This window comes from Nothobranchius furzeri, chromosome 6 (assembly GCF_043380555.1).
Source record: "Nothobranchius furzeri strain GRZ-AD chromosome 6, NfurGRZ-RIMD1, whole genome shotgun sequence".
Taxonomy (NCBI): Eukaryota; Metazoa; Chordata; class Actinopteri; order Cyprinodontiformes; family Nothobranchiidae; genus Nothobranchius; species Nothobranchius furzeri.
The window spans coordinates 48,670,627-48,694,887 of NC_091746.1; the positions used below are offsets into that span (position 1 = coordinate 48,670,627).

The following is a 24,261-nucleotide window of genomic DNA, read 5'->3' on the forward strand; positions in this document are numbered from 1 at the left end:
AAACATCATGTTCTTGTATCTTAGCACTACTGGCTCAAGAGGCTCCAGAGCATTCCCCAGAACAGACCCAACCTGCAGCGTTATCTGCACCTTACAATCAATGGATGTGATGCTGCTGCGCTCTATTGTCCATCTCTGAAACACTAAACGTCTGCAAAGTCTTCTTCATATGTCTGAAATAAAAGGACTCTGTCTTATATTGAAAGTCTGAGTTGTGCTGAGTGAAAAGGAGCAGTGAGAGGACAGTGCCCTGTGGTCCTCCTGTGCATCTGACCAGCTGATCAGACACTAAACCCCTCAGTCCCTCCTGACTACTCCTTTTTGATCATAACTGATAGAAACAAACAAAATAAATCAAACCTCTTTACGGATGCTCATAAATGGTCTAAAATGCAGCAAATATGCAGCATTTCAGTGTTAACTCGTGTACAGGTAAGATGGTTAGAAATGTTTGTCATGTTAAGGGTGTGTGTGGGGGGGGGGGGCTCATGACGACTCACACAGAGCTCATCCCTGCTTCTCTGGCGGTTTTTGTCTAGAAGAATTGATTGTCCTTTTGTTCTCCGCTGAGATGAATCGCAGGCCTGACAGGCAGCGTTTGCTGGAATTGAATTCAATCATCCTACTTCCTAAATGTGCTATCATAGCCTCGGTTACACCAGTCATTAATTACTCGACCCCAGCTCAGTGCAGGTCTGGCTAGTTGCTATGGCAGCGAGCAGCAGGAACCACCGTTGTTAAACACCGTTGTTTTGATCAGTCTCTCTCCTCTTGCAGGTTGTTGGGTTTGATTATTTGCTGGCCATTCTCAGCCTCTCAGACTCTGCTGACTGGACTGAATCTCAGATATAAAATTACATCTCACTATTGCCTTTTGGTACTTTCAAGGTTGAAGTGAACTTTAGAGATTTACTGCCGCTGCACTAAAACCAACTTTTTTTCTTCCAACTAACATTTGACAATATGTTTTTTTATTTCTTCCTCCTTTTTCCCTGCTCACCATCAGGCCAGCCAGCTAGGAGTTTACCGGGCGTTCCTGGACAACTACGAGCTGGCTGTAGAGACGGCAGAGAAGTGCTGCCAGGCCAACACGCAGTTTGCTGAGATCTCAGAGGTAAAACCAGAAGAAGAGAGTTGCAATCCATGGTTGGGTCAAACCATCAACTTTAGAAATGGAACCAAATGCTTGACAAGCTGGTTGACACTCAGCTTTAAGGGGTTGGATTGTGGGTTAAACCATCATATAGTTCCGCTTAGGGGTGGGCAATATAAATGATATATGGTAGAAACGATATAAAATTGGGTAATGATAGAGTTTTTGGCTCTATCATGATCTCGCGGTAACACATGTCGTCAATAAGATGTGCACCCATGCCAACACTGGGGCAACAGAATGGCAGTGACTGCAAGCATGGAGAGGAAGGAGGAGGAGCCTTCTTTATGGACGTCTTTATTCTGCTGCAATATATTTGCCATATGAGGATTTTTAAAAGCATGTCACTTTGACATATATAAACAGAGGAAAAAATATATCACAATAAATATTGTTATCGCACATGCTTCAGATTATATCACAATATAGATTTAAGGCCATATCGCCCAGCCTTATTTCCACTGCTGCAGCTCACCGCTCTCCACGGGGATGAGTCAAATGCAGAGATGTGATTTCACCAATGTGTGATGATGACTATGGACTTTAACTTTAAAGGATCTATTAGATTCTCACAGTTTGTTTAATCATATCTCATTTAAAGCAATAAACAGCCCCGGGTGTCTGACGATGACTCTCTGCCCAAGTGCTACCGAGGTTTAGCTCAAGGTTTTTTAGACTTAGTTAGGACGTTTTTGTGCTGGCTAAGATTCTTCACTATATGAGCTAGCTTTAATTTAAATGACTCCAAGCAGTAGTTAGTTGTGGACACTCATCCAGTGAAGATTTTCTAGTAGTTTCACTAAAATCTGTTCAAGGAGCTCATGAGTACTTTGATAATGGAAACAAAGCTCTCACCCGATCCGTTTTCACGCCGAGGCTGTGATGGAGGTGACTCTTAGCTACTATGACACCAAATGTTTGCTCTATATACATTAAACTGTTTGTTACAGCTATGTTGATTAGCTCGACCATTTTGAATTGAGTTAGCTCCAAACATCCAGTGGTTATTTTCTGAGAGTTTCAGTTGAAAAAGCACACTCCCATTATACATCTGCACAGCCTTATCATTTGCATGCATTAAAATTTAATGTGCTGCTGAACCTTTCTATACAAACACAGCCAGAAGTGATTTAGCATAGCTCTTCTGCACTTGCAATATTGTTTGTTGCTTAAAAGGAAGAGAGCAGAGGAGCATGAGATGTTGTGAATTCTCTGTTTTCTGTCACCGAGGCTTGATCTCGTCCTCATCACAGATCAGCAGGATAAAAGCTGTATATATCCTGTATGTTTTATACATTTTTTACGAAACACAAGTTTCCAGCTACTAATCCTATGCTCGTCTGTTTGTACTGGTTGTGTCGTCTTTGGGATTGGTGCCTAAAAATAATCTGCACTTCCAGGTGTCGAATTTAATCCAACATGAAAGGAAACAGGATGAACTCGGGGATTGGTTTGTTAACTTTATGCACATTATAGAAGTGCAAATGTAAACTTGCTTATTTATTAATTGTTTAACCCTCCCACTGTCCTAATGGGTGTGACCCCGCGAGGAAAGTTGACCATTGAGCAGGGTTGGTGGTTTATTGCTTGGGTCCATGTGGCAGGGGTGAGGAGTGAGCACCACCTCACCCCTGCCACATGGACCCAAGCAATAAACCACCAACCCTGCTCAATAGTCAACTTTCCTCGCGGGGTCACACCCATTAGGACAGTGGGAGGGTTAAATGAGTTCAAATCAAATTCAACTGTGTACGTTCTCCCCCCAGAGCTTTTTTAAGCCTGTGGAACCTTGTCATGGATTAGTCTTTATCTGTTTTTTTAAGAGGCCGGGTCACCAGTGGGTGTCTACATGTCAAATGGGAAATTCATCATGGAGGGCTGTTAATGCTCTAAGTAATGATGCATGACTCTGAGCCATCTGTGGATGCTGGTGGTAGAGGGTGCTGAGGATGGCATAATTAATCTGAAAGTGAAAGACCTCAATGCTCAAGCAAAAAAATAAAAACTAGACCTTGTGATATTATGTAGCTTCCTGAGACGGTTTTTTTAGAGGTCTTTTTAACTTGTTATTAACTTGGCTGTGTGTCTAAACAGAACCTGAAGGTGAGGAGTCCAAAGGACTGCAAGGAGACAGCCAAGAATTCTCTAGAGGGTCGGTCATGGTCTATTATACTGTTTTTATCATTATTATTGCATGGATCGTTAGCTTTACACATCATGTGATAGTTCAATTAATTATCTTTTTCTCCCTTTTCTGTCTCATTCTGTTTGCAGCCTTGCTATATAAACCTGTGGACAGGGTGACTCGCAGCACATTGGTGTTACACGTGAGTAGGAGAGATTAGACACAAATAGGTTATTAATTCATTTTAAACGCCCTAAATCCATTTTTGGAAGATAAATAAAAAGCATTCTTTTGGAAGGATCAACTGCTACATTTTTTAAATATTCAGGTAAATATAATATAAATGTTTGCTCACTATTTGGCAGAATGCAAGTTATTATTGTTGTTTCCACTCATTGCATTTTGTCTGCCTTTAATTATTTATTATTTTCATTTAGAAAGGCAATCTTATCAAGTGAACTTCATTGATCTTTGTGTTTGTTTTTCTTACTGTCCTATCATCTACTTTTAGGATTTGCTCAAACACACACCTACCAGCCACCCAGACCACCCACTCCTGCAGGACGCCCTGCGGATCTCCCAAAACTTTTTGTCCAGCATCAACGAGGAGACGTCAAGGCGCCAGTCCACGACTGTCAAAAAAGGAGAGGCGAGTCTTCCAGATTCATTTCATCTGATTAAATAGACGAGTCTGGCTGGACCGCATGCATTTAGAATGCAGTGACTCAACAGCGTCAAGCTATTTAAATAGTACGTGCACATGTTTTGTTCTGTGTCATGATTGTATGAGTTAGCCAACATCTGCTCTGCTTCATCTCTACACCATTATGGATTGTCAAATCAGAGATATCGGGGGTTGCATTACTTGACAATTGCTATTAGGTGCTCTGCTCTAGAAAACATTATCATCTCAGATGTCACAAATCTTATAATTGGTTAGATTAAATAGTAAATGGTAGTCAAAGTACAGTTTGGTATTGGTGTGTGTATCACACAAAGGATAGAGCTTCCTCAGGGGGTTAACTGTTAAAAAGCAAAGCATGACCAAGTAAGACTGAAATAGACTGAAATGTATATTTACAGCCCAAACAACTTTTGAATGGTCTTTGAACAGATGAGATCAAACTGGATCTTTGTGGCAAATCACATCAGCTCTTAGTTTAGAGATGCAAAAGAAAATCTATCAAAAACAAAACCCCAAATAAAACAGTGTTGTACCTGCTGTGAAACATAGAAGAGGCTCAGTTCTGCTCTGGGACTTGTTTGATGCACGGTGTCAGAAAGCTGGGTCTCAGTCAAGGGCACTGTGTCCTCCAACCGAATACTGACCCCAAACACAGCTGGAAAACACCCAAGAATAGACTTTAATGATGTTTCCTCCTATAGCCTCTGATCTACAGTAAATCTCATTAAACATCTGAGGAAGATGCTGAAACTTGCCATCTGGAGAAATAACACTTCAACCCTGACACTGTGATGGGCTATGCTCCTTTAGCAGAAATAAACAAACTATTTTGTCTGCATCTTTAGGCTTTTCTTTTGTTGCGTCGTTTTATTTCACACCTGTTTATGATGGGATGATGATGTCATGAATGCACCTTCCAGCTGTGACTGAATTCACCAACAGGCGAGCGTGAAGGAGCCTCCAATCTGCAGCCTTAAGCAGAGCCCATGGCCTTATATGGTCATAGCAGGGTTTGCCTTGACGAGAGTGATTCTGTGTGTGTGCACTGCCCCTTACCCTCCTACTACTTTTTCCATCCCTGGAGATGACTTGATGCACATGAATGGATGCCTCTTGATTGATGTGACACGGCCATGCCCAGGGCCTTGTAATAAGCCACCAGTTCACTCTGACTGGCAGATTTCTAGTTAATTATTCATAATTGATGGGTGGGTAGAGGAGAGTCAAACAGGCCCCTCCCCCTGCTCACAGGGGGGTCATTACCACACCCTTTCCATACTCACACACACACACACACACACACACATACACTGGTCCGTATGCTCTTGGAATATACACACTTCCTTTATTATCCCTGCAGGCTTCAGTTTCCATCTCGGTCGGTCCGGGCCTTCACACCACTCATCAAATATTTATCATGGATACATAAAAGGGGCTCGTGGAAATCAATGGTGCTCATTATATTGTGCTTCACAAAAGATAAACAATAGGCCTGTGTTTTTTTTTTCCCAAAGAATCCAATAAAGATGATGCCTTGGAGGAAACTTTTCCGCCCGAACATTTCTATTAGATTTGAGATCAAACTCACACTTTTTTAGTCAACTGTTTAGTTTTTATTCTTCGCTAGCTGACTTAGCAGAGCTAATGTAAGCTCTGGGTTGAAGGTCAAACTATTGCAGAGGCAAAGAAAGGGCCGTCGGTGCCCTTGTTGGAACAAACAGTGGTGAGCAGCCTGCAGGGCGGTCAGTGGAGTCACGCAGGAGTCGAACGGTACAGGTCGTCAGCCCCCACCCACCCCGGCCCAGCGCCAGGAGGGGGAGTCGACAAGCTGAAAGCGCTTAATTAAAATGCAAATGGTGGCGCTCATGTCCTCGCTTTGCTTTGTTAGCCTTCGAGAAGTAAATTCCACCGCTGTGAGTGCTGCTACTGGGAAACTGTTCCAGCTTTTTCACAGTCATGTCCACACACACACACACACACACACACACACACACACACACACACACACACACACACACACACACACACACACACACACACACAGACTAATGCAGAGGTGTTCTAAGCCTATGTTCTAAAAATAAACTCATGCCATTACTTGCTCACAGTGAGGCTCCTCCAGAAGTTGGTCAATATTTAATCTGTGTTCTCTCCTTGATGTGCCGGTCAGCTGGGTGGGAAATGGAGAAAAGCCACGGTTTCTCTTCTCGGCTGTTAAATATTACGAGTGGCTGATGTGCTCTTACAGCTGGTTTGTTAATATTAATAACGCCTTCTTTTTTTTTTCAATCTGTGTCTGAGCAAAGCAGCTGCAAAAACCTAACGTCTCAACTAGAATTTAAAAGCCTTCTTAAAAGTTTTATTTTTACATTTATTTAAAAGTTTAATGACCCCAACATTTTCTCTTTAATACAAGCCATCCTGCAAGATCAGAATTAGTTTGCATCAATTGTTTTGGAATTTCTCTGCAGTAATCCAGCCTAATCTGCTGTGATTCTGCATCGTTTCCACCGTTAGATCACGTTTTTACAAACCTGATCTAAAGTGCAAATGATCATCATTTATTTTTGTAATTTTGGGATTAATTTTTAATGAATTAAAAATATGAACTACAAAAAGAAATTACAATGCATTAAAATTTATTGTTTTCTGCAAAAGATGGAAACACCACTTGTCCATATACAAACACAGAGCAGCACTTCTGTAGCTTTGAATAATTAGGAATTAGGTTATATTGCCTTCACATTTCAGTAACGTCATTCAAGCCTGTGAATTTAAAGGACCCTCAACAACATATCGTTGATTTGTCACTGAGTTTGGAATCTTTGCACAGTAAGAAACAGTGTGCGATATGAATCAAATTGATCTGTTAAATTCAATTTTGGCTCTAAATGATCACAAAAACTGCATTTGTCAAAAAACTGTAAAATGATTTTATCACATTCTGCTTTGCAAGCATGCTCTTATTTCTTCCCACCTTCTGAATGATGCACTCTTCCTCCTCTTCTGTAAGCTTTTCAGGAATGCTGGCAGAATAAAGGCAAAACACTCAGTCAACATAGGACTCATACTCTTTCCATCCATGATGCAGCATCTAACAATAATCTCCCATTCAGCTTATTCCTAAAACCCAATACTGCTGAAAATATATTTTTATGTCCACTGGCTCCGTGCTTGGACATCCAGACTTCCGAAGGAGCGCTTTCAGATTTTGAAGCAGAACTGATTCAACACGTTGAAGGTTAAATATACTGTAATTAGCTTGTGTCATTAACCAATATTTGAATGTTACACAATACATTTTTTGTTTCTTTGCCTAAATAGACCTGATGTTAGACCTTTTTACAGCAGATATTGATCGTAGCGTGAGAAACTCACATTTGAATAGGAGAACTTCTGCTATCAACACGTTTTTATTGTTTAGACAGCGTATTGGTGATTGAAGTGTATAGTTCTGACACATGTAAGGATGTAAGAACTTGATGTGAACTTGGATCATAGTAAACAGTCTAGTGTGCCCTGCTGTGTGATGGTTTCTGTTTGTATCAGAGGAGTCACTTGGTGCTTTTACTTTGACAAGCCGCTCAACATTATTCCTGGAGTGTTTCGGGCTAAAAGTCCAGAATAAATCCAGTGTGTTTCACTACCCAAAGAGTAACTGTAATGATTAATAACCAAAACATGATTAGGGCAGCCCGTTTGTTCCACTGGGATCTTCTCTCTCTGGCCTCTCTTCTCCTTCCTCCTCCCTCTCCATCATTCCAAAGCTTTTTAAATCTATGTGACTCAGAACAAACGTCAGTTTTACCAGCAGATGTGCAATCTGGCTTTACGAGCACAGAAACTTTCTCTTTCATTAGCCTCAGCGCCGCGCCGTCCTTCTCTGGTGGTGACAGAGATGGAAGTAGGAGGAGAAGAAAGGAGACAAGAAGGGGGAGATCACAGAGCCCAATGACAAGGATGTGGCTGGTTCTGAACAAGGGTGATGTCATGCTCCATGGCTTTGCTGCAGGGGGAGGATTGACTGGTGTAGGTTTAGAGGCAGCGTGCTGATTAGAGTGGGAAGAGAGCGGGTCATACAGGAAACTGAGATGTTTCTAACATAACAAAATATTTCTCTTAATTTTTAAAAGAGGACTTTAATCTTTGCTGATATTTTAGAGGCAAAATGTTTCCTAATTAACGTTACATCAATCCAGCCATCCTCTCTTCTCATTTTTTCGTTTTTTCACTTTTGTGTTTATTGAAATTTTTAGTTTGTTTGTTAAAAACATATTTAATAATTTTCTTACATGGAAGAATAAATTCCTGAAAAAAGTAACCAGAAAGTTCCTAGTTTGTTTTTAAACATAACAATCTGCTCTAACGGAATATATTTTCCACACCACAAGTAAAACTGAGGTGAAGAGCAAGTAAAATTGAGCTATTTCCCCCAAAGCTGTGGTCTGATATTTCCCTGCCACATTTCCAGTTCTTCAGGCCTTATTTTGAACTTCTAAAAGGACATCACTGCCCCCTTTTGGTGAATGACAGTTTTACACATCTCATTATGTAGTCTGACATCAGTGATGATTCCAGACCTCCAAACATCACTCACCTGTTTTCCCTTCATCCCTCTGTGGCTCACAAAGTGATGATTTTAACAGATGAGGAATATGCAGACAGCATCTATACAAATAAATGTTAGACTGAAACTTTCTCATTGATCCTTGATTGATGCTAAAAGGTTGAACATGAAAGCAAAGTCACGGACTTCACTCTTCTCTCTCTTTTTTCACTCATCTAAGCTTCCTGCTGACTGAAGGATGGAAATATTAGCGAACGGCTAGCTGAAAAAGAGCTTCCTGTGACTCTTTTAGAAATCTACTCTTTGTCATTTGCTATCAAAGTGATTGTTGCTAAAATACAAATCTGTGTTCTGCCGCTGCTACAGAACCGCCAGCTGCTGAAGGACAGTTTCATGGTGGAGCTGGTGGAGGGAGCCAGGAAGCTGCGACACGTCTTCCTCTTTACCGACCTGCTGCTCTGCGCCAAGCTGAAGAAACAGATAGGAGGGTAAAACAACCTATTTTAACTATCCCATTCTCATGAAATTAAAATAATCCAGTAACAATGATGAAATATGTTAGTGCCTGCTGATATTTTCAATTCTGTCCACGGCATCCTTCCCAAAAACTGAACAAAAACAGAGTAAATAATACAAGGGTCAACAATGGAAACTCTTTTCAAAAAGGAGAAGTTTGAGGGACCAACTCAATTCCAGAACAGATTAGGAAGAAAAAAAATTGTCGGCTTTAACAATATCTCAAGCTGCCTTTTTCAATTAATAACTCAATATTACAGTGAAATGTGTTATAAAATTACTGTGTATGCCTTGTCTTTGCTCGTCACCTAGAATCTTCTGGTTCTAATTCGTAACTGGCAACTGGCATACAACTCCTGAATAGGAAATGGGGGAGTGGCTAAGAGTGGACTCTTTTTTTTAAATGGACTGTAGTACCCATAAATGACCACAAGATGTCATTCTGGAATTATGCACCTTTAAAGAGAGTTTTCCGTTCCACTGTTTGCCCTCAAACTGTGCTTGCTCAGGAGGGGGGATTGGATACATCGGCTGCTGCTCTGATTTAGGGCAAATCTCACTCTGATGTCTCTCATTCTGATCTCATTGTAGTAAAAACCAGCAGTACGACTGTAAGTGGTACATCCCCCTGACTGAGCTGACCTTCCAGGGGCCCGAGGAGACAGAGCCTCTTACTATCCCCCAAGTCCCCGACGAGGAGCTAGATGCCATTAAGGTTAAGATCTCCCACCTTCGCAGTGAGATTCAGAGAGAGAAGGTAAAGCAGACATTCACCTTTCTCAGCCTACATATATATATCGCTATATTTAGCGATATTGTAACTTGCTGTTAAGAGTATTCAACTCTGGGATTTCAGAAAGCCAATAAGGGTTCAAAAGCGATTGATCGCCTCCGTAAGAAGCTGTATGAGCAGGAGTCTCTGCTGCTGCTGACGTGTCCGAGCATGCCCCTCAGACTCTTCAACAGGAACAGCAAGGTGATCACCCTTTTACAAAATATCCCATCTATTCTTTTTACTTTTTTCTGTAACGAGTCCCATAATCTTCTGTCTACTTCTCCCATCCACGTTTCATTTGTTCTTCTCATTTATCTGATTTTTTTTATCCTTTGTGTCCTTCCCTGTATCACAACACCATCATCTGTTAAATCTGACAACATGTTATCCTCCTGTTATGTGTTTCAGAGCTACAGCTTCCTGATTTCGTCTGACTATGAACGCTCAGACTGGAGGGAAATAATCAAGGAGCAGCAGAAAAAATGTGAGTGTCTCAGAGATGTCCTTCATGGACACAACCTGTCTGGTCCAATTAAAATTACATTACTAATTTACTCATCTTACATGCACTGGAAACAATATGATTGGAATTGTCTAGCGTGTGTTAAATACTGCATATTCTTGTGGTAAACGTGCTTTTTTAAGGTCTAACTTTTGATTTTACCCTCAAGGTGTTAAAACGCCCTCCCTGACCTCCATGGAGCTGCAGATGTTGACCAGTTCTTGTCTCAAACTCCAAACCGTACATCACATTCCACTTAGTTTCAATAACGAAGGTTGGCTTCTGTTTTTCTACTTAAAAGCATTTTTTGTATTTTGATGATGCCCCCCCCCCCCCCCCAGTGAAGTCTTTTTGGCCAGTTTGCTACCTGTTAAGAACCCTGCAGTAAGGACCCTGCCTGTTGGTAAAAAGTTTAGTGGCTAAATCCAAGTTTTATTTTGAGTGACATCACCCACAGGTAAGGTACTGTAGACAAATAACCAGCAAAACATGCCTAATCTATAATAATGTCCCTTTAAGTTGTCTTTTTCAAAATGATTAATGGTATTCCACAGCAAGTTTGTTATAATGTACAAAATATCTATAGAAAGATTCAACATATAAATGTAAAAATACATTTTAGCCAAAAATTCTTTGTCTTCCTGTCTGATTCAGCTCCTAAACAAACTTACATGCTTTTCTAATTTGTCCTTTTCTAATCATTTTTCCTCCCACCCCTGTCTGCTCGCTGACCCTTTTTCCAGAGGATGAATCCTCTGGTCTCTACGGGTTCCTGAATGTAATCGTCCACTCTGCCTCCGGCCTCAAACAGAGCTTAAGTGAGTCACACAGATAAGAGCGAACCAGGAAAATAATGAGCTACTAAGAAAACAAACTTTAACAGAGCTGTGAGGAGTATTTTTTTGAGTTTATTGTTATAACTTTAATACTTAGAGTCTTTAAACCAAACATTCACTGTTTAGTGATTATCAAACACTTCTTAGAAAAGTAATTCATTTTTTTTCTCACTGTCAGATCTCTATTGCACATTGGAGGTGGACTCTTTTGGTCTCTTTTCAAATAAAGCCAAGACAAGGGTGTATCGATACACCACCGAACCCAAATGGAACGAGGTAAAAGATGCAAACATAATTTATTCTTTAAGAAAACTCCTTTCATGCACGTATTCAGTCCCAATTTGCTCACCGTGCTTCCACACAACTTCATGAGGACATATGGAATGGAAAACACCACTTATCGCTTTTGACATCCCTTCCTTTACAGCACAATTTATGCTGCTTGTCATGTGTTTGACATCTGCTCTTCCATTCAGCCAGCTGTCCTTTTTCTGAGGACAGAAATATGTTGGAAAAAACCAACAAACCTGCAGCCCCTGCAAAGATCCTGCAACATCACGAAGAGCAAATGCACGAAAGAGAACAGCTTTAACACTCTGTCAGATTGTTTTTTTTTTGACAGGATCCCTTTTGAGAACTCTGCTTAGCAAAGTGGAAATAATATAAACTAATGAGAAGCTGCAGCATGCAGTGACTCACATCTGTGCAAAAGCTAAATGAACCAGCATGATGTGGGTCTCAAAACAACGTGCCAGTCATATGTAGAGCGTCTCCTTATATAATATTAGGGATTGTTAGTCAGATGGAACAGTTTCTGTCAGATCTCCTTCTTTTCTATTACGTTAATGAAATAATGATTTCACGTTCGCTTCCTTTTATGCGCACCCTCCTCTCTGCAGGAGTTTGAGATCGAGCTGGAGGGCTCTCAGACCCTGAGGTTGCTCTGCTACGAGAAGAGTTACAACAGAACCAAGCAGAACAAAGACGACGGAGAGAACACAGACCGCATCATGGGGAAAGGACAGATCCCGGTATGGCATGACGTCACCCCAAATCAGCAGACCCATCCTGACTCGTCGATAAGAACGTGTAACGCTGTGTCTCACACAGAATGCGCCTGATTTTTCCAAGAATGGTTGAAATTTGTATGTAGGGGAAGATAATTAGCTTGTTGTCTGAACAGGTAGCAGGTGAGTCAGTGGAATGAAGAACGTCACATCAGTACTGAAATAAAAAACAAAAGATTGTGATGTTTCAGTCAATTTGCCAAATATTTACACTTGATTATTTTTGATGGAACGATGCAAAGCAGTGGTTTTCTTGTAATCGAGCTGACAGGTCTATCGTTTGAATCAGTCATCACAATCACCCTTGACTAGAAATGACAGCGGTGCTCTTTTGTTCATAAAATGCTCCAAGTCCTGACGCTATCCAGAAGTCTGACTGTAACTGATCTGATGCTGATGGCAAATTTTAAGGTACAGTGATTAGGTTGCCAAGGCAACACCGAGCTGAAATCCTTGAGGTATATAAACAAAATCTTTTTTTATTAAGAGAAAAAGCAAATCTTTTCTTTTACTTCTTGCGTGCGTGCTTGTGTGTGGTTGTGTGAGTGTGTGTGTGCATGCAGGTGTGTGTGTGTGCGCGCGTGCGTGCAGGTGTGCATGTGTGTTCATTCTGAGCTATTTTCTGTTGGCTTTAGTCAAACATCTGTAGACAAACTTACAGCCACAAGCTCCATCTAGTGGCTCCTCCCTGCAAACCTGAGACATGATCCTTTTTTGATGGATGATGTCATTGGAAAAAAACAAGCAGCCAGACTAATGCAAATGTTGCTCAGCTGGATTTTCACTCATTTGAGCAGAGAGGTTGTCTGATTAGTCCCAGATTTTCTCTCCAATCCGTTGATTGTCCTTTTTTTTAATGAAGGATGGACTGAACATAAATAATCTATACAAAAATTAAAAATACCACCAGTAGCCTTTCAAGAGTTTGAAGCTGATATTATTCAAGTTTACAAAAAGTAGCTCAGTTGTTTTAGTCAAATCTAGGTAAAAAAAAAAATATTTATCACAGTCTAACTCAATAAAGCAAATTTTTGGGTAATCTGTCTGGATTATGTATTGTGCTGACTCCCAGCTACTAGTACCACACCTACATTTAGCTCTATCTGTAAATCTGCCCCATGTTTTAACCTTTTCTGTGCATGCTGTTGTTTAGCTGTGGCAGGCATCTTGAATGGGCTTGACTAAAAGTTAGCTGTAGATGTACGTTCAATGATGCAAGAGGTTTTTTTGCTAACAGGCAGCAAACGGATGCATTAATACCTTTTAACCTTTGAGCTAATGTCTTAAACATGAAACTGCAGTAGTTTATGAAGATGTGGGATGATCTAATTATTCTACATGTCATGAAAAACCTCTGAATAGCCACAAAACAACCTTTGATTTTTTTTCTTTAAAAAATGTTTCTTGCCAATAATATGGCTGCTTGAACTAAGCAATGTCTTCCTCTAAAATCCAGAGAAAGTGGAAATATTCTCGTATATTGCATTTTTTACAGTTAAAGTTATTTAAATAAATACTTTATGTTCTTACGAATTTAGAAATTGAAAACAGAAAATAAAGAGCCTGATGAGAACATTATCTGTATTAGTTTACATGATAGTTTTCAAACTTTGGACCAATAAAAGTTTCATGTTTGATGCTTGATGCTTCCTTCAGCTCGACCTTCAGGCTCTTCAAGGCAAAGACTGGCAGAGGACGGTTATTCCCATGAACGGGGTGAGTGTGATCGATTATTCAAACAAAATTTTTATTTATCATCACTTCCTCTGTGCTGGGTATTTAGTATTTTCTTGAAATCTGCATATTTTTAAATATCCTATTTCTTTAAAGAGCAAGTTACCCCACAATCAACCTTTTTTGCTGATAAACTGTCTAATTGTGCTGTAGACACGTGTAGTCAATAATTTGGCACTTTAGTGCATCTTTGTTCTAATTGAAATATTCTGCCTAAAACTATTAAGCCTGGGGCACACCGGAGGAGCCGCGCCTGCGCCGTCATTTTAAATAAAAGCCATTATAGTTAATAAGAGTGGGCACACTGGGAGCGCTGCGCCACGTCCCAGAAGCGCCATGTCAAGATGGGAGCCAGTTGTACCTCTGCCGCCGTGGCTGTTTACAACATTTTGGAGTACTTTATAATATTACGACGCGGAACAGCTTTACGGCACAAACCCAACCACAGTTTTGATAACGTTAAAGTTCTATTGAGCTTAAAATTTTCTAATGAATAGCGTACTTACCCATTTTTAATTAATTTTGAGTCTCATAAAACATGACAGCGAGTCTAATCACGTATAAACAATAGAGTCACTTCCCGCTTTCTGTTCTCAAATCCCACGTGATGTTGTGACGTTCCAAGAAGCACTCAGCATTATGGCACGTCCTGTGTGACCACTTCTTAAAATCTCAGATGTGCTGCATCGTGCCCGCCATCGGTGTACCCCAGGCTTCAGTGTTGTGCCCTCTCTAGGAAAAATCTCTGAACTGCATTTAAATTTAAATCTAAAGAGGTACACTATGATGTTAGCTGGTACATTATGATGTCACAATGTTGTTGTGAGCCTATGTGTGTGTATTTTTCAGAGGCACCGCCCTCTCATTCTGCCAGGCTACAGCATTTGTTGCATTTTTCAAACAGGAAGTGAGAGTGGAGTAAGACTGATAGGGGGTGACTTGCTCTTTAAATTGTGATAGAAATCAATTTTTGACCATTTTTCAGTAGTTTGAACAATTACATTTTATTTATTTATTTATTTATTTATTACTTTTTATTTCCTTGTCAGATTGAAGTGAAACTATCCATAAAGTTCACCACCAGAGAGTTCAGTCTGAAGAGAATGCCTTCGGAGAAACCCTTGGGTGTGTTTGGAATCAAGATCTCCACGGTGACCAAGTGAGTCGACATTTAAATTAAGAAAAGCACATATAATATGGCTTTTGATAATTACAACCAACATTGATGAGGATTATCATCATGGTCATCAGGTAATTTTACAATAAAAAACTGCCCATGTGTTAATAGTCTGTGATTTATTTTGTCTTCATCCAGACGAGAACGCTCTAAGGTGCCATACATCGTCCGTCAGTGCCTAGAGGAGATAGAGAGGAGAGGCATGGAGGAGGTGGGAATATACCGTGTGTCGGGAGTCGCTACTGATATTCAGGCCCTGAAGACGGCATTTGACACCAGTGAGTTCTGACCATACACTGTATATAATATGGACGGAGACTCCATAACAAGAGGTTTCTGAAGAGCTGAACTGATGACTAATGGGCGGTGCCAACCTCCGCCATCTTGGTCGCGTCATGTTCCTCCCGGAAAATATAAAAACGGAGCTGAGAGTGGAGCTGTGAAGGTTGGGGTGGATGACTGATACCCATCAAACTCTGATTTGATGTAGCTACAAACTAACTAAGCTAACTGACGCTAACCGAGTTTGGCGAGTGTTTTAAGCCAAAAAAAAAAAACGTGGTTGAGCGACGCTACAACCCTCTGCCTTCTGTAACGCTTTTATTGTGGGACCAAGGCTGAGGCCTTCCCTGGAGTAATCGGGGGCAGGCTGCTAGCACTAGCGCTGACAGCTCATCTGCTACATATCAGTCAAAAGGACACGCCCATAAGTATTCATACTTTCTATTTTAAGTGCATCTAAACAGATATGTTGGGAAAAAAATTCACCCCCCCTCAGAGTTGTCATTGCAGTAAACCTGACCTAGTAAACCCAAAATGTTTTTGTACGAGGCTGCAAACATGTTTATTTCTGCTGTGAAGTTGGCATTTTCAACATGGGAGTCAATGGGAACTTGCTCCTTTCTGTAGCCAGCCCCTAGTGGATAAGGGGAGAACTGCGATTTTAGTCAATTCCTCCTTGGCTTCACTTTTGCAGGCTGAGCCCCCCACCCCCCACCCCCGGTTCTGATTTAATCCATGTGCTTTATGTCCATTTAACAGCTTAAATATTTTATTGTATGTGTTAAGTGACAATTAAATTATGCTTTGTGATGTGGGTGTGGTCCTGATAACGTATTGACGATCATAAGACATGAAATCATGGCACCAAAGCTTTCGTCTTCCTCCTCCAGATAACAAAGATGTGTCCGTGATGATGAGTGAGATGGACGTCAATGCCATCGCCGGCACCCTGAAGCTGTATTTCAGAGAACTGCCTGAGCCTCTGTTCACCGATGAGCTCTACCCTAATTTTGCTGGTGGCATCAGTAAGACACATCATTAATCTCATAACCGATTCAATTATCAGATGACTAACAGTTCAAACCGAGGTCTTTGGGTGCTAAAGGAACAAGAGAACAGTCTGATTGGTGTTGTCTTCTTCTGCAGCCCTCACTGACAGTGTTGCCAAAGAGAGCTGCATGTTGAACTTGCTGCTGTCGCTGCCAGAACCCAATCTGGTCACATTCCTTTTCCTTCTGGATCACCTGAAACGGTATGAATTTGTACACAAGACAAAACAACAACTGTATTTAGTAGCTGATTCAGTAACATGAGAGCTACAGACGGACCAACAGATCAGAGTTTCCTCTGCAGTGATGAGGCTCTGGACCTCCGTGTAAGCAACATAAAGGAAATGAGTGTACTACTGTTTGTGTCAGGCAGACTCTACAGAATTAAGAATTTATTTATTAAGATTCCTCCTATCAAATTATCGGATTGTTGCCTGGTTGGATTACGGAGCACAAAAAATTGACTAAAAGCATTCATGTGTTTTTGAAGGAAATTATTAAATGGCATTATAACTTCTCCTAAACAGATGTACAGTAGTAATCTAATGTAATACCTCTATTGTAATTAACATGCCTGTGTAATGAATTTCAGTGCAATTCTAAAATAATCAGATTCAAATCTCAACTCTCAGATTCAGAGGATTTCTAATGACGTTCAAATAATGACGGTTGAAACGTGTTAAAAGACGAGCTGAGCCAAAAGGCACGATTTACTGGTCCGTCTACATCCCAACCCTCACCAGGAGTCATGAAATATGTATTATGACTAAAAGAACAAGATCCCAGATTAAAGCAGCTGAAATGATCTGTAGTGTGCCAGGCTGAGACCCCATGAGCTGGGCTAGAGCCACTGCTCCTCATCATGAAAAGGAGTTTGTTGAGGTGGTTTAAAGAGCATCTTTAATGTTCTTTAAAATGGTAGAAAAACATAATCTAAGATCGAAAGGTTACTTTGGTTATCCTCCAGGTTTTCAGATGACTAGCCGGTGTTTAAAAATACTAAATCAAGAGAAGTGGGCAGGCTTCCCTAAAAAACAAAATCAATACGCACATCAAAGAAAACTTAGAGGAAAACATGCATGACCCCGGTTATTTTTAGTTGCTAAGGTAACACCGATTCTGTTAGTTTAACGATGGTTAATGTCTGTGTACGTTGGGGTTTTACAAACTCCTGTTTGTCTGGACGTCGTGTTCCACAACAGGCAATGAATATGAGAAGCACAGAGATCAGATTATATAAACATAGAGGTGACATAGGCTGGTGTAACTGCAGACTGCCATGTTGCATGGGTCACCAGTCACCCCCAGTGCATTCCTTAAATTAGAAAAGTCAATAGTAATCCCACATAATCTGCTTTCAATAGTACACTGGTTGTTGGAACCATAGAATGCACAAAAACAGGCATAGTTGCTCACTCAGCGTTGACTCCGATTAGGTTTTGGAGAGTGAGGGACCCATCCAATATGGCGACGAAGTGGTTACACTTCAGAGCTCAATGTCGCCTCTATGAACTTTGTTTTTGTTTCATCTCGTTACCACCGGTTGTGGCAACTAGCTGCTGTTTGTTTCATAAAAACAGTACATTCATACTAATTTCAAAAGTACATTTCTTCTTCTAAAGAAGACCCGCTTTTTATTCTGATCACTGTTTGAATGTGGGAAAGTAGTAATGTGGCTCTCGTGATTGTTTTAGACCAATGCCGTGCTCTCATTTAGCAAACAGGAAACATAGTGGTGTACTTGGAGACAGAAAATAGAAGTGATTATGATTTAATTACCTTAGAAACTCATAAATTAGAGAACAAAAGTTGTTTTTATGGAAACATCTTTGTTTAAAAGTGCTTTTCAGTCCATCGGTCCCAGTGTGCTCTCTATAATTAATGCTTCTCTGGTTTCTGGTCAGGTCCCTGCTTACTTTAAGAACGCTGTAATCCACCCGCTTCTTAAAAAAATGAGTCTTGACCGCTCTCTCCATAGCAGCTTCAGACCCATCTCTAAACTTCCGTTCATCTCCAAGATCTTGGAAAAGGTTGTGGCTAAACAACTCACAGCTGCTCTTGATCAACATAACATCTGTGATAGATTCCAGACAGGTTTTTGTAGAGCTCATTCTACTGAAACAGCTCTTCTTAGGGTCTCTAATGACCTTCTGACTCACAGTGATGCAGGGGACTGTTCTGTTCTGGTCCTGCTGGACCTGACTGCAGCCTTTGACACTGTTGATCATCACCTGCTACTGGAGAGGCTGAGAGACTAGGTAGGCCTATCAGGATCTGCTCTGGAGTGGTTCTCCTCATCTTTCTGAGCGCTCCTTTTCTGTGGCTGTCTCCAAGTTTAGGTCCTCCACTACCTCTCTTACCCATGGTGTCCCACAAGGTTCTGTGCTGGGGCCTTTACTCTTCCTCATCTATCTGCTTCCTCTTCAGCACATCCTGAGCTCCTTCAAAGGAATCTCATACCATCTTTACGCAGATGACATCCAACTGTACATCTCATTTAAGCCCCATGAGATGTCTAAGCTGCAGCTGTTACACACCTGCTTAGACTCTATTAAAACCTGGATGGCTGGGAGCTTTCTTCAGCTGAATGAAGATAAGACTGAGATCCTCATCTGTGCCCCAGACAAGCTGGTTCCCAAAGTCGGAGACTCTCTTGGTCAGCTTGCTTCTCACACCAAACCTTCTGTCAGGAATCTTGGTGTAACCTTTGACCCAGCTCTCACCCTGGATTCCCATGTCAGTTCTCTTGTTCGCTCTTCCTTCTTCCATCTTCAGGAACATTGCTAAGCTGAGTCCCATTCTGTCCCGCTCTGAACTTGAGACAGTTATCCACACCTTCATCTCCTCACGCTTAGACTACTGTAACTCTCTTTTCACGTGTCTGAGCAGAACCTCCCTGAACCGTCTACAGGTGGTTCAGAACGCCTGTGCTCGGCTTCTGACCAAGTCCTCCAAACACACCCACATCACCCCGCTTCTCCTCCAGCTTCACTGGCTGCCAGTCAACTTCAGGGTTCATTTCAAGGTCCTGGTTCTGGTCTATGGGGCCTTACATGGACAAGCACCATCTTACATTGGTGATCTTCTTAGTCCCTACACCCCCAGCAGGTCCCTGAGGTCCAGTGATCAAAGCCTACTGGTTGTGCAGCACCAGGCTAAAGACCAAAGGTGACAGATCATTTGCTGCTGTGGCCCCCAGACTCTGGACCTCTCTCCCCCTGAGCCTGAGATCAGTGGACTCAGTGGTCTCCTTTAAAAAGCAGCTGAAGACTCACCTGTTCAAAGTGGCTTTTGTGTGATCTTCTTCACCACTCTCTTTATTCTGCTCTCCCCACCTATTCCACCTTCCTCAGGATCCACTGATTTCCCTCTTATCTATTCACTCTATCTCTTTCTTTGCATGTTTTAACCACAATTGACTATTTTTTGCTCATTTTAAATATATTTTAACCATTTTCTAAATTCTTTTTTATACTTTTTACATTTTTTGTTTTTGTAAAGTGCTTCGTGATTTTTATCTTGAGAGGCGCTATAGAAATGATATTTTCTTCTTCTTCTTCTTGATGTAATATGTCAGGGGACAAGTTTCTGTAGAGATATATTTAAATAAAAATGCTCTTACCAGTTAGTGTTTCCTAGTCTGTATGCTTTTTGAAGTTCCCACGCTTCAGCAGCTCTTCTTTCACCATTTAAATTATCCCTGTTTAGCCTGATCCCATCAAATATTGCTGATGGCGCAAAACCGTATGGCCGTGCACCTTCAGTAGTTACCATAACTTTGTATTCGTATTCAGAATCTGGAGCTTTGAGCTGCTGCAAATCCTTTTTTTTTCTGAGCAGAGTCAGGAACGTTTTCCTTGAGCAACGTCACTTCCGCTTTCCAGCAAAAGGCTGTTTTTAGACAGTTGAGCTCAGAGAACCTAATTGGAACTGTAGTAGGAGCTTTTGTTTTCCTTATTCCCTCTATTTTTAATGAAAATATAAAGTTTAGACCTGTTATATATATATAAGGACAATTTAACCCCAGTTCACACTGAATTTTTCAGCCATTGCAAAGGACTGCTTCATGTCACACAAGCCCTAGATTTCAGTGAGCTCAACTGAAGGGAGTCTTGCTCTAGCACGACATGCAGGGGCAGACTGGCCATAGGCGGGTTCAGGAGAAACCCAGAAAGGCTGGGGGTTGGAGCATTCCTTCAGTGTGATTTAGAAAAGGTCAGAAAAAAGCTAAACCTACTCACGTAAAAGATAACAAATTTTGAAAGAAAAAACTAAGAATTTGGGTTACAATGATGTGAAGGTGAAAAAAGGTTTTGATTAGTGACACTAAGGACCAGGGGTCTCATTTATCAAACATTGCGTAGAATCCTTACTAAAACCGTGCTTAAGCTCAGCAAAATAAATGTACTTACGCCAAGTAGGTTTGTGATCTATCAAACATGGAGTACGCACAGCTGCACGCAACCTCCGCTTCATAAATCAGAAACTATCTAGAAAGGTTCTCAGCTGCATTTTAGTCACATCCCGCCCTCACCACGCCCACTTACTGCCATAAATAGTCAATGCAAAGTGCCTTGTGGATCTCATGCATATACATAAGCCGGCTGTTGCAGCGCTCCGCCAATGACATGGCGACCGTAGATCAAGGCAGATCAAGGAAGTGCTATTTTACAGAAGCAGAAATTAAGGTACCTGTGGGTGAGGTGGAGAAATGAAAGGAAGTGCTTTTGCAAAACAAATAATGAAAATCCACAGAGTGGTACAGCGTTGCTGAAGCCGTCAATGTTGTGAATTCTTCAGAGAGATCTGTGGTGGATATAAAAAAATAGCCAGAGTGGGATTCGATCCCCAGACTGCCGAGTGAAATTCACGCGAGCTAACCAGTCACCCAAAAGGAGATCTCCCTTGACTAAGTAGCCAGGGCGCATGATCAATCGGGTCACAGTGACAGGACGCTCAAACTGTCACAGACACATGACATTCTGTCTCAATCTGTCCCCCTGCTGATATTCTGCATTCCGTATTCTGAGCTTCAGGCTGTGTGTGTGTGTGTGCGTGCGAGTGTGTGAGTGTACGCGTGCGTGTGTGTGTGTGGGTGTGTGCATGTGGGGGGTCTTGTTCTGTGTGAAGACGAAGCGGTACAAGTGATGATGCTGCAGGAGTTCATCATTTTATCCTTCTCAGCAGCAGCACTGCAGGTGCTCTCCATGTCCAAAATGTGCGTAAGCAAGATCCTTAGTCATCTTAAAGTTGCGCACATTTTTCCACCAAGTTTTCTTTCATAAATCCCAAAGTTTGTGTGGAAAGTTGCTTACGCAGTTTTCTGACCCCGTTTTGTGTGTAAGCAAGCTTTATAAATGAGGCCCCTGGAATTAGATGTTTCTCCACTTATTCCGAACTTGTGAAAGTACAAAAACGATGAACTAATCATCAGGTCTTTAAGTGTGTATAAAAATTAGACTTCTCATTGTGATGTCATCTGGGAATTGGACACAGAGGCTAAAGACTGAGATGTGAAAAATTAATTATTTCTGTGGCTTATTTAATTATGGAATCATTCCCAAAATGACCACCAGCACACCGACCACTAATGGACTTGTTTGTCTTCATCTCCCTAGGGTGGCAGAGAAGGAAAGTGTCAACAAGATGTCTCTCCACAATCTAGCAACTGTGTTTGGTCCCACTTTGCTGAGACCAGCAGAGAAGGACAGCAAGATCCCCTCCAACCCCACACAACCCATCAGCATGGGGGACAGCTGGTCCCTGGAGGTTATGGCACAAGTGAGCCGAACACACCACACCGTCCCTACTGTCCACTGGTGAGCATGGACCTTATAATGTCCTGCTTTCTTCTCCTGTCCCTTCAGGTCCAGGTGTTGCTGTATTTCCTGCAGCTGGAGACGATCCCCACCCCAGACAGTAAACGACAGAGCATCCTCTTCTCCACTGAAGTGTAAAGATTACACAGAGACCCGGGTGTGAAGCGGACATGGACGCTTGGCTCAAAGTGAGCCTATTGTAGTTTGTTTTTGAATTGACTTGGAAGGATTGTCTGTGGTGACTCTCGAGCACAAGAGGGCGCCACTTGCAGCTGAAGCTCAGAGGACTGGAAGTCACTGCTATTCATATCATGTCACCTTAACCTGGTAGTTAGTACGTTTCCTTACCTACAGTGATTTAACGGGTACGGCTGCCATCTAATCTGCCACCCCTTTTTTTACTTTTACAGCCGTCGTTCATAAATGTACCTTTCAAATTTGGTTTCCCAACCTGCATTTCATTTAGACAATCATTACGTCTTGCAAAATGTCTTTCTCATCTCAAACATAAAATCATTCCAAAGCATATTTATTTGCCGTCAGTCTGCCACCATCTGGTTGTTTGTTTTCCTGGATTTCAAACAGGAACACCTGTGATATTGTTTACAACTAAACAAATCCGGTTAGAGGGAAAAACTATAACTTGAAGTTGTTTTAAAGAAATAGGAACCACATTATCTTTCTTGTTTCAACCAGAAAACCGTGTTTCTGTAATTTGTGGTCGTTTTTAGCTTAGAAACCCAGAAGCAATATATTTTCTAACCTGGAAACAGTCTGTCTTCATATCTCTGCTGTTTGTCTTGTTACATAGGACACCTCGCCAAACAATTTATTTCTTTTCTGTTTCTAAGAAACAAAAGAGGCAGTTACATCTGAAGATACAGTACATGTACATAACCCTAAAGTTGTTGTTTTTTTCATTTGTTTCTATATATATATATTTTTTTTATTTATTACAAAGGCCCATTAAAACAAATTGGTGTCTTTTTCGAACGGTTTTATGAAGGTGGTAGATCTTAGCCTTGACTTAAAGTCTTGCAGTCAATTAGCAAGATTTAGCCTTTTTTTTTCTAATAAAACTACTCACCATTCACTCCAGCCTGTCGGTCGTTCATTTAGTGAACCTATTTGAAGGTGGCACGCATTGTAGTTACTTCCTGAATGCTGCTGTGGAAGTAAAGGCACAAGCTTTTTACCTGCTGGGTGTTGCTCGGCAACTCCGTCTCCTGTCCGGAGATGCTCGCCCGTTTAGCGTAGACTTTATGCAATGTTTTAAAATGGAACACGTGTAGGACATCGTGTCTTTTTTGTAACATTGCTTCTGTGGCAGCAGAAGTGCACTCATGCAATATTAAAACTACTGTATTCAAGTGGCCTGAGTATCCTGGAGCATATCTGTTTGTTATACTAAAGAAAAAAAGGTCTCTCTCTAAAAAGGCAACCTTTCCCACTGAATAGCCTAACTCCTACTTTTCTGTTGTTGTTTTTTACTGATTTAACATGCAGGCATGTTTAATTATTGTTGTTTCTGTTCTTATATTTGATGCATATTTTCACAGGTTTATCATCATTGTGATGTTGGTCACTTGTGATCTTTTCTTAAATCACTAAAGCATGCGTTTCTCAAGCTAATGATTGGTTTTATGTACACATCGACCACCCGCGGTATTAAAACTTCACTCTTAATATTAAAATAACTTCAAATTATTTGGACCTGAAGTTGGCAGAAAATTCTTCAGGGCCTTCCTGAATTGGTCTTGTTCTGAAAATTTGATCACATCGTAATATTTGGAGTTTGGGTGGCTCTTCCCACTCCTCGATCTCTTTATAGTCTTCTAAAAACCCTTCCTCAGCATATTTTATTATTATTATTATTTTATTATTATTATTATTATTATTATTATCATTATTATCATTATTATTATTATTATTATTATTATTATTATTATTATTATTATTGGTTGGACAAGAAAC

The 24,261-nt window shown here is 41.0% G+C and overlaps 1 protein-coding gene across 1 annotated transcript in view; it reads left to right on the forward strand.

Moving 5' to 3' along the window:
• bcr (BCR activator of RhoGEF and GTPase) overlaps positions 1-22,594 on the forward strand; it is a 115,288-nt gene extending 92,694 nt beyond the window's left edge. The window contains exons 5-23 of the mRNA XM_015977145.3: positions 1,007-1,114; positions 3,248-3,305; positions 3,428-3,480; positions 3,790-3,927; positions 8,897-9,018; positions 9,638-9,803; positions 9,903-10,022; positions 10,230-10,305; positions 10,493-10,597; positions 11,067-11,141; positions 11,338-11,435; positions 12,059-12,190; positions 13,883-13,942; positions 15,010-15,119; positions 15,276-15,415; positions 16,310-16,444; positions 16,566-16,671; positions 22,087-22,249; positions 22,336-22,594. Coding sequence (XP_015832631.3) covers positions 1,007-1,114; positions 3,248-3,305; positions 3,428-3,480; positions 3,790-3,927; positions 8,897-9,018; positions 9,638-9,803; positions 9,903-10,022; positions 10,230-10,305; positions 10,493-10,597; positions 11,067-11,141; positions 11,338-11,435; positions 12,059-12,190; positions 13,883-13,942; positions 15,010-15,119; positions 15,276-15,415; positions 16,310-16,444; positions 16,566-16,671; positions 22,087-22,249; positions 22,336-22,425 — 2,055 coding nt within the window. The 3' untranslated portion in view covers positions 22,426-22,594. The remainder of the gene's footprint in view (positions 1-1,006; positions 1,115-3,247; positions 3,306-3,427; positions 3,481-3,789; positions 3,928-8,896; positions 9,019-9,637; positions 9,804-9,902; positions 10,023-10,229; positions 10,306-10,492; positions 10,598-11,066; positions 11,142-11,337; positions 11,436-12,058; positions 12,191-13,882; positions 13,943-15,009; positions 15,120-15,275; positions 15,416-16,309; positions 16,445-16,565; positions 16,672-22,086; positions 22,250-22,335) is intronic.
• The last annotated feature ends 1,667 nt before the right edge of the window (positions 22,595-24,261 follow it).